We start from the raw sequence: 11,243 nt of genomic DNA on the forward strand, positions 1-11,243 counted from the left end.
TCGAGCCCTTTTAAATCTGGCAATAAACTGAGTAGCCTTTTCTTCAGGCCTTTGACTCAACCTAGCCAAATCTGCCATAGATACTTCTGGTTCTGATTGGAAGAATTGGGCATGAAATGCCTCTTCCATTTGTTGCCAATTTTGAATGGAGCCAGGTGTAAGGTTGATGTACCATATAAATGCTCCTCCCGTTAGGGAATTTGGAAATAATCTCAGTTTCATATAATCATGGTTAGTGAATTCACCGCATTGAGCAGCAAATCTAGCAATATGTTCTATCGTTGATTGATTTCCAGTCCCATAAAAAAGGGTAAAATCTGGTATCCTGAATCCCCTTGGGTATTCATGTACCCTATCTACCCATTCTGGGTATGGTTTTCTGTATATAGGAGTCTGGACCCCCCGAGCCATTGGTCCACATATCTCCCTAACAATATCAACAATCTGGTCTCTAGGGACCATATTTTGTGCCTGCTGAACCACTACTGGAGGAGCAAACACAGGATTTGGTGGATAAACTTGTGCTTGTGGTCCTCTTGGTCCATAAGGTGGTAAATTTGGGGCTGGTTGTCCTTGCGGTGCAGGTTGCTGTTGAGGGTATGGGTAACCCCTTTGAGCATGACCTGCGAAAGGACCTGCAACAGGTGCTGGGACAGGTGTCGTGTCTCTACCATTTGTAGGAAAACCCTCCAACCCCCCGGGTGTAAATTCGAATAAGGGATTGGTGTACCCTCTTGTGCCAGGTATGGCTTCGAACATAGGATTTGTAACCATTCTTACACCAGTTTCTTGTACTTGGCCAGATCCACCAACTTGTGTGGCTTCATTATTAAGTACTGAGGTATTTTGGCCTGCTATAGGCCTTGAAATGGGTTCATACCAAGACTGAGGTGATGGTCTTTCAAAGTTTTGGGTACTAGTTTGACCATTAGTATGTCCATTAACTTGCATAGGCTGTTTTTCTCTAGCCAATCTTTGTTGGGGGACATTTACAACTTCCTCCGTTTGTCTTGTGTTTGTTGGTTGGTGGTTATTCATTCGATCCAAAAAGGATGTTGCCCACCTTTCCATTGTGTTCATTAGTTGTTGTCCCATGGCATTCACTAAACCATCCCATGGACTTGTTGGCATAGTGGACGGTCCAATTCCTTGGTTTTGTCCAATAATATGAACATATGGTTCTTGTCCAGAAGTACTGGTCTGCTCGACCATGGGTTCTGACAATATAGGAGTTTCCACAGGATGTGTTACCACATTATCCTCTGGATTTGGTATTTCTACCTCTCCTTCCACGCCTTCTTCGAAGCGTTCATTTTCTCCTTGTCGTCTTCTTCTAGCCATTTTTAATTAAGTCCCACTGGGCGTGCCAAAAATATATGTTGGCTTTTTGGCTTTTCGAAGGGTATTTTTGTGAATGTGAGCGTGCCAGCAAGGATCAATCAGTCCTTACAGAAATTATAATTGCCAACCAATTATCAGACGATTGTGTTTTAGTTCTTTTCAGCCTCAATGAAGAGGACTTTTACTGGTGGCTTGACTTAGGAGAAATTAAGAGAAATAACAGTAATATGAAGAACAATTGAAGTATTTCATAAAAATGAACACTTACAATGGTCCGAACTCAGCCTCGGAGAGGTTTACAACAGCAATCTACTTGAATCTACTTGAAGCTACTCCTATGAATCGAAGTGCAGTGCGAGTATTTAAAGTGCAGGTATTTAAAGAACAGGTATTTAAGGACTGGAAATGTAGATGACTGGAAAGAAAATATATGAAGTAAATGACTGGTTTGTATGATCTGAGTCCGTCCCTCTTTCTGGAGGCTACCCTGCTATTTATACTCGTCAGTGATGACCTTCGAACTGCACTTCGAACTGTCGAACTGCTCCTCCATGATCGCTGGTCATGCTTCCTTACAAGTAGCTCCATTATGCCATTACTGGCAGTTGAGCTTCCCTCTTGTACTTAGATTTGAATATGAGTAACCGTTTGAAGACACGTCATCTTGCATCCCGTTTATTTGATCTAGTGTTACTCGGATCATGTGAGGACCAATGTTTATTGTCACGTGTACGATCAGGATTAAAGGCTTGAATAACCTTCCTTTATTACCCTTACTATGCCACGTGTCGAACTGTAACTGGCTTTTACAAAATATGTAGCCAACAATTATATTTTAGGGCCAAGCCATAGGCTATTGGTTTAGTAAAGTTCATCAAAAGTTGAGTAGTAATATTATTTATATTCTTCCCCAATATTATGTTAATAAATAATATTATAAGCATCCATTAATAGATTAATTAATATATTAATAGATGATATGATATAATTTTAAAGATTTTAAGTATTTGTAATTTATATAATTGATGAGATTAGTAATAGAGTAATGCTACATATCATGAAATAATTATCATGAAAAGTTTCATGAAACAAATCTAAGAGTGATTGTATAACATACAATAAAACACTAAAAGCATTATAAACTAATCCAATGGTGAAGAATCTTCATGAAGACTTTTCATGATACTTCTTTCATGATAACTAGCATTATAATATCATAAGGCATGTTAGTGTACTAATTAGTATATCAATTGGTGCATATAGTATTACTGTATACTAACACTTAATTTTTTGTATTTTCAACACAAAAGTAAAATGAAAATGAAAATGAAAATAACATACATTTAATGTAAGAGTGATACTACATGTACCAAATAATGTATTAATTAGTGTACCAATATTAGTTATGACATTATTATTGAAATCACTCATTATACATATTATAAATATCAAAAACATCTTAAATTATATTATATTATCAATTAATATATTAATTAATACACTAATTGATATATATAACATTAGTCTTAATGTAATATATACATGCAATCTAGTTTGCAATTGATTGGAAAGATCTTCGGACAAAATGAATAATTGAAAATATCAAATTCAGTGATATGGGTTGTCCTCAATAACTAATCTTAAGGACTAAATGGTCGACTTCATTAATTTTGTCGACAAAGATCCATTTTCAACGGACTTGGGGTTACTGCTATGCCTTTGACACAGTAGTGACTGTTGTGCTTCATTTTGTAGTGAATTATGGATTTATTTTTATAATCTGAACCGTTCATGTTGTAGGGTTTGTTCAGTACTTCGTGCCTACCAACAATCATATTAATCGGATATCAATAACTATATAATTGGTAACCAAAAAAATAAACAAGAAGTTTTTCTTTTGAAAAATAGTATAAAAATATGCAATTCGATCATATAATTATTGATATTTGATTAATATGATTTTTGACAGGCATGAAGTACTCAACAAATCTTACAAAATTAACGGTTCAGATCATAAAAATAAACACATAATGCATCTCAAATTTTGACACAACAGTCACTGCTGTGCTTTTGGCACAGCAGTGACCCCAATTCCATTTTCAACTTGATCTGGTCACCGTGGTGAAGGGCCCTGCTGGAGACCCCCAGCAGGGGAGACCCCCAGCACCCCCACCTCCACGTGGGGGGCTGGTAATGGCTGAAATAAAAAAATAAAAAAAAAAAAAAAAAAAAAAAACCAATTTTTTACACCAATAGGAAGAGACCCCCAGTACCCCCACTAGGGGTCTCATGCATTTTCCCCGTGGTGAATTGGTTCGAAAGCGCCCATTTCCTCGACATAGAGAGGCTGAGGTAACAATTGTTTTTTTAGTTTTTTTTTTTCACTTTTTAAAATTTAAAAATTTTTATGTGTTTGATAAATGTAATTTTTTTTTTTAAATGAGGAATTTTAGTGGTGTATATATATATCGACTATTTTAATCAGAAATTTGTTTTTGAGATAGGGGCAAACAATACCTCAAATTTTTAAATCCAAATAATAATGTGTGTATTTGGTTTGAATTTTTTGAATTAAGTTTTTTAAAAATTGAATTTTTGTTTTTTATATTTTTTTGTTTTTAGTAAATATTTTTAAAATTTTAAACATTTTTTTTTTTACTTTTTTAGATACACCTTATTTAAATGTATCTAAAAAATAAAAAATTTGTGAAAAATATTTTAAAATTTTAATAAATACATAAAAATATGAAAAATATACTGAATTCTCTTTTTTTTTAATATATTTTTAGTATTTAGTGAATTTTTAAAAGATTTTTTTCACAAAAATTATATTTTTATGTGTATTTATGTTAGGCGTGTCTAAATTTTTTTTTAAAATGCTGAAAATATTTAAAAAATTCAGTAAAAAAAATAAGAAAATAGAAATCTCTAAAAATATTTTTAAAAAATCAAAAACAAACAAAGTGAATAAATAAATAAATAAATTTTGAACATAAAAGGTGACGATAGACACGGGCGGGGCGGGGCGCCTGTCCAATCTCTAAATTTTGAAACATAAGGCACAAACATTAGTGGCCCTAGTGCAAGGCCAACCCTGATAACATATCCCATACTGAAGAGACATTAAAACCTGAGGCTGAGGCTGAGGCTGAGGCTGAGGCTGAGATACATTCTCCTTCTATCTTGTGATGTTTGTAGAATAAGAAATATTATGTGAAAGGAATCCTGTTTACTTATAATTCTCTAGTTTGCCCTCTTGTGTTGATTTAGTATTTGTAATTTTAATTGTACCAATTTTTTTTTTTTTTTTTTTTTTTGAAAATTTTAAATTTAGACTATTTAGTCCAATTAATAACACCTTTCTAGAATTTGATCTAAAATCAAAGGGAAAAATAGTCCATCAACTTTGCACTTAAAAGTTCTATAATTATAGGGTAAAATGAAACAAACCTGGAATTAAGTTTCAAACGAAACTTTCAGGTTTCAGCTTCACAAAAATAATTCAAGATGGTCCAAGCCAAGTTATAGGAAGTGATAGATTGTTTAAATACATGGAATAGTGATGCTACTGGCTCAAAATTTTTACACATAAATTTTACCCAGAAACCAATTAAATCACAGCCACACATTCTGATTATGGGTAAAAATAATTTACCATTTTTCTGGGTGAGCAGCTTTTCTCAACATGAAATGGTAAGTTATAGATTGTATGTCACTGGCTTCGTGAAATGTCTTTAAACGATCAATTCTTTTGGAGAACTGTTTGAAATAATTCAGGTCTTTCAAACTCGAGAGAGTTGGGGTGGAGTTTCGTGTGTTGTAATTTCTTATCAAAATTATATATATATATATATATATACATGTGGGCAAGTATTTATTGACGGGAATTTCAGCAAGATCTCTCTTTTTTGAAAATTTGTCTGTTTTCTTTGATTTTTAAATGTTTTTTTTTTAAATTTATTTATAAGTTTTCGTTTATTTTTAGTAGATTGTTTTTATATTTTAATCAATGGAAAATTAGTGAAATATTCGTCGCCAATTTTGGATAGTAAGAAAGATTTAATATGTCTTTTCTTTTCAGTTAAGGTCTCTCAATAATATTATTAGAAAAAATTCGTCATAGAGAGATTTGTCTATGAAAAAAGAAATTTCTCTGTGAAGAGTTTAAAATTATTAAATAAATCAATTTTCAAAACACTCCTATGAGAGAGAAAATGTATGAAGGAGATTGGATCGAATTTTATGTTTTAGAGCTGCCTATTAAATTGTTAATTTTAGAGAGTTTTATTTGAAAGTTGGTTAAAAGTTTATTTTTTTTGAATTTTTTTATTTTTTCATGCGTAAAAAATATAAAAAATTATATGACTCAAAATGAATTAAAAATTAAAAGTTAACTTTTAATTAACTGCCCAAATTGTCCGATATTATTCACACTCCACTTTTATATAAATACACATTTTTTAATCTGCCTATATCTATCTATACTGTTGGTGTCCAAGCTATCCTTTCTTCCTATGTTATATGTCTTTATTTTTCTAGGATGGTGTTTGGGAAGTGAGTTTTTATGTAGGTTTTTTTAGTTGTAGGTTTTTATTGGATAAAAAATTTTTGGTGTTTGGGAAGATAGTTGGGTTTTTATGTGGTTGGATGTGATGTTTGTGAGAGAAAAAGTGAAATGATTATGGGGTTGGATGTGATATTTTGTTTGAATGTGTTTTTTTTAGTTTTGTAAAAAATTTTTCTTTTAGTAGAAAAAATGAGAAAAAAATCCGGAACCTAGGTTCCCAAACACCACCTAGGTAAAATTTAAAAAAAGAAAATTAAATAAATGAAAAGAGTAAAACTTGAACATTGAATCTTACATTTGCTACTGACATTACATTTGGCAACCTGAGATTTAGGCTATTATAGCCTCAATTCAAATTTCAGCCAAAAAGCGTGAACAGTTCACGCGTGGTACAGCTACGTTAGAAACCGGGGGTGGAATTACCATTTTGGCCTTTGACTATTTCAAAGGGTGTGGGTTATACACACACCTCAAACCCAAGTGCCCTATTCTCATCTCTTCCGTTCTGTCTCTCACATCGACTGTAGCAACACCAGTGCGCGACTGATCTCTCTCCGGCGGACCTATCTCCGGCGGACCTCTGCCTTCCACAGAACACGACGGACGAAGAACAACGACAGGTAAATCACGTGAACCGATTATACATGTGTTTGTTACCTTTGTCGACTCAGTTTGAAACTATTTCCATTCCGATCTACGACATCTTCCTCTGTTTTGGCCCATAGTGATGGTATTCGGTTGGTATTTATGCCGACCTGGTGATGATCCGTCTTTCTCCGAATATAAATCGCCGACACCATTTTTTTTTTTCTGGCCTACTTAAATGCCTTCCACAGAATCGCAAAGGTTTTTTTGTGAACATTTTTTTTGTGTTGAGCTACCCAAGTTTTTTCCCCCGTGATTTCCGTACTTACCATTCACGGTTGGAGTGATGTAATCGTTGCTTAGGTTTGGAGTGATCTGTACATGTTAAAAATTACACTTCAATTAAAATAACTGACAATTCTTTTTATTTTTTTTGTTACCCAGATTTGTTTTTTTTGTTTTTTTTTTTCAATTAAAAGAAACAATCCTTTTTTTTTTCAATTAATGACAATGGGTACAGGTGGGTATTAATTTTTTTGGTCAATTAAGGCCTAGTTTGGGAAGACTAAATAAGTGTACTTTTTGACTTTTTTTGTATTATGTGTAGAAAAAGTAGAGAGGAGATGTTGATTGATGTGACCCAAAAAAGATAAAAAGATGAAATAAGTGCACTTTTTTCTTTGTAACCAAACTTGGCCTAACTTTCACAATTTGATTTACAACTCAACTTTGACAAAACAACCATCCTGATGTGCAGTCCGTACGTGACATGAGGGATTCACCGAGCTGCTGCCAAGGACGCCTACATTGGTTATGTAGGGGCAAATTGGTAATTTAAAAACAAAACATCATATCAAACACTCTCTCCAATACAATCATTTAAAAATATTCTCATTCATCTTCCCAAACACAAAAACTAAAATAGCCTATTAAAATAGACAAATAGCCAAAAAGCTACTAAACTAGCCACTTCCCAAACGAGGCCATCATTTATAACAAAAATTTTATTTTATTTTTATTTATTTTAATTACACATCCGCCCTGTTTGATTGGACGGACTGGATAAGGGGGAATTAGAATCTATCGGACTTGAGTCTTGGGACTGTGAATCCCCCAGACTATTTGGTTGGATTGGAAATGTATCCTGTGTTTGTTTTTTTATGATATTAGATGTCTAAAAATGACTATTTTTAATTAATCCAACGTTTAGTTGGACGGACTGGATAGGATAAATGAACAAAAGACTATTTTACCATTTTTTAATTATTTATTAAGTAATAGCAATATTAAACATATCTTTAATATTTTAATTATTTTTATCTAGATTAAATAAAAATTTATTTTATTTTATTTTTTACACAATTGAATAAATTTATTTTTTTAAATAAAATAAATAAAATATCAATAAAAATATATGTTATTTTTTTAATTTAATTTTTAAATAAATTTGTTTTAAAAATAATAATAATTAAACAATGAAATTAAATAAAACATCTATTAACATTTACATATTGAAATTAAATAAAATATAAACAAAATTTTAAAATAAAGCATCAATAAAAAATTAAATAAATAAAACATCAATAAAAAGTTAAATAATATTATTTTATTTTTAAATAATATTAAATAGTAGAGGGTCAAAATGATCATTTTACCAGCTAATCCCAACAGTAAACAATCCCTCCAAAACTGTCCCACACAACCCCCCCGGCGGGATAATATAATCTCCCATATGAAGGATAAGGAATTCGGCCAAACTCCATGTCTGACAGACTAAAAAAAAAACAAACAATAAACTATTCACTCCTTCAAATAAACAATTTGAATAATAAATACTCCCCCTGATCTCCCAATCAAACACACCCATCGTGTGTACCAGTCATATAGGCAGATTGATTCATTATATTTTATGGCCAAGCCAGAGGCTATGGGTTTAGTAAAGTTCATCAAAAGTTGAGTAGTAATATTATTTATATTCTTCCCCAATATTATGTTAATAAATAATATTATAAGCATCCATTAATAGATTAATTAATTTATTAATAGATGATATGACATAATTTTAAAGATTTTAAGTATTTGCATTTTATAATATCAGAAGGCATGTTAGTGTACTAATTAGTATATCAATTGGTGCATATAGTACTACCGTATACTAACACTTAATTTCTTGTATTTTCAACACAAAAGTAAAATGAAAATGAAAGTAACATACATTTAATGTAAGAGTGATACTACATGTATCAAATAATGTATTAATTAGTGTACCAATATTAGTTATGACATTATTATTGACATCACTCATTATACAAATTATAAATATAAAAAACATCTTAAATTATATTATATCATCAATTAATATATTAATTAATACACTAATTGATATATATAACGTTAGTCTTAATGTAATATATACATGCAATCTAGTTTGCAATTAATTGGAAAGATCTTCAGACAAAATGAATAATTGAAAATATCAAGCTCAGTGATGTGGGTTGTCCTCAATAACTGATCTTATGGACTAAATGGTCGACTTCATTGATTTTGTCGACAAAGATCCATTTTCAACTTGATCTGGTCACCGTGAAAAGCGCCCATTTCCTCGACATAGAGAGGCTGAGGTAACAATTGTTTTTTTAGTTTTTTTTTTTTCACTTTTTAAAATTTAAAAATTTTTATGTGTTTGATAAATGTGATTTTTTTTTTGAATGAGGAATTTTAGTGGTGTATATATATATCGACTATTTTAATCAGAAATTTGTTTTTGAGATAGGGACAAACAATACCTCAAATTTTTAAATCCAAATAATAATGTGTGTATTTGGTTTGAATTTTTTGAATTAAGTTTTTTAAAAATTGAATTTTTGTTTTTTATATTTTTTTTTTAGTAAATATTTTTAAAATTTTAAACATTTTTTTTTACTTTTTTAGATACACCTTATTTAAATGTATTTAAAAAGTAAAAAAATTTGTGAAAAATATTTTAAAATTTTAATAAATACATAAAAATATGAAAAATATACTGAATTCTCTTTTTTTTAATATATTTTTAGTATTTAGTGAATTTTTAAAAGATTTTTTTCACAAAAATTATATTTTTATGTGTATTTATGTTAGGCGTGTCTAAAATTTTTTAAAAAATGCTGAAAATATTTAAAAAATTCAGTAAAAAAAATAAGAAAATAGAAATCTCTAAAAATATTTTTAAAAAATCAAAAACAAACAAAGTGAATAAATAAATAAATAAATTTTGAACATAAAAGGTGACGATAGACACGGGCGGGGCGGGGCGGGGCGCCTGTCCAATCTGCAAACCAACCCAACCAAGCAGTCTTATAAACCCTAGAAGGAGGTTTTGTGCGAAAAATTGCAGAAAACGATGAAGATGGTTCGAATGGCTTTTCATTCTGTAGGTTTGTACGCTCTCACTCTGATCATCGGCATCGTCGCCAAGTTCGCCTTCCTCCGCCGCCACGACGACCATGTCATCTTCAACAATCATCTTTTTGCCGCTGCTCTGGAAGCACTCCCTCTTTTTTCAATTATCTTCTCCATCAAGTGTCTAACAACACTTCAAAATCCAATCCTGCAGGATATGAGGGTATTCAAACAATTGCACTGCGATTTTTTCAAGTTTCAATTTTGTTGTGTAATGTGAATTAGCGATCTATTTTGATTTTGATTTTGATTTTTGTTTTGGTTCTGTATCGTGAAGTTCACAGAAACAGTGATGAGCAGGGCTTTTGTGAGGAGTTTCGTTGACTACTACGCTCGCTATGGTATATTCTTACCATGCGTCACTCGTGTTTTCAACGGTGAAGCCAATGCTGCGGTGTTGATTGTGGCTTTGATGGGGATACTTCTGGTTGGGTTGACTGGAGCTTATCGTCGATTTGATGCACTCGCAATGGTAATCTTATTCCTCATCCTCAATTTTTCGCATTCTTCCCTGAATTTAATTTTGCGTGTGTTTGATTACTTGTCTAGTTTTTTTTAGATTTCATTGAAAATTGGAATTCATGGCGGATTTGTGATTGTGCAGCAAGAAGATGAAGAGCTGAAGAAGAGGAAGCTGGAGTTGGAGATGGAGAGGAAGCTGGAGATGGAGAATAAGACCAACAAAATGATGCTTTAGGGCTAAACAGTTTGAAGATACCATTCTGAAATGGATATGCTGTTGAAACAATCACCATATCCTTGAGAATATATTATTATTATTATTATTATTATTTTGGAGAGCCAAATGATTTGTGAAAATACATTTGCTATGGCTGTTTGAAGTTGATCTATTAGTATAAATCTATGTGCTGTTTAGCTAAATTTGTTGTTATTTTCCTCTTTATCAAAAATAAATATAAACATATATAAATGATAAACTGTAAAATATTACCAAACAATATCTACACAAATAAAATTTTTATAAGGAATGTTAATAGAATTTTTATATGAAATTTTCAAATGTATTAATGTGGCTCATTCTCTTATTCTATAATTGAACACTCCTAATTGAGGTTTACAATATTAAAAATGTATGTATGACATCATTTTGAATCATATTTTTGTATTGGAAGTTGTTTTTATGTTTGCCTCAAACAACATAGGATATTCTTAAATAAAAAATAAAATGGTAAACAAAGGGATAAGTAAACAGCACAGCAGTTCCTCCAGCAAATGATCCTGCCACAAGATCAAGGACGGGGCCCCTTCCAACACCAGGGAAATTTTCTATATTCCACCGGCGATATTGCTC

General features: G+C 31.5%; 1 protein-coding gene across 1 annotated transcript; it reads left to right on the forward strand.

Moving 5' to 3' along the window:
* The first annotated feature begins 9,760 nt into the window (after positions 1-9,760).
* Positions 9,761-10,813, forward strand: LOC114309147 (uncharacterized). The gene is made up of 3 exons (XM_028254845.2): positions 9,761-10,094; positions 10,209-10,403; positions 10,536-10,813. Exons 1-3 carry the CDS (start codon positions 9,873-9,875, stop codon positions 10,626-10,628), a joined length of 510 nt encoding a protein of 169 aa, XP_028110646.2. The 5' UTR covers positions 9,761-9,872; the 3' UTR covers positions 10,629-10,813.
* Positions 10,814-11,243: the final 430 nt, after the last annotated feature.

The sequence above is a fragment of the Camellia sinensis genome, chromosome 11 (genome assembly GCF_055761805.1).
Source record: "Camellia sinensis isolate YWXY chromosome 11, ASM5576180v1, whole genome shotgun sequence".
Taxonomy (NCBI): domain Eukaryota; kingdom Viridiplantae; phylum Streptophyta; class Magnoliopsida; order Ericales; family Theaceae; genus Camellia; species Camellia sinensis.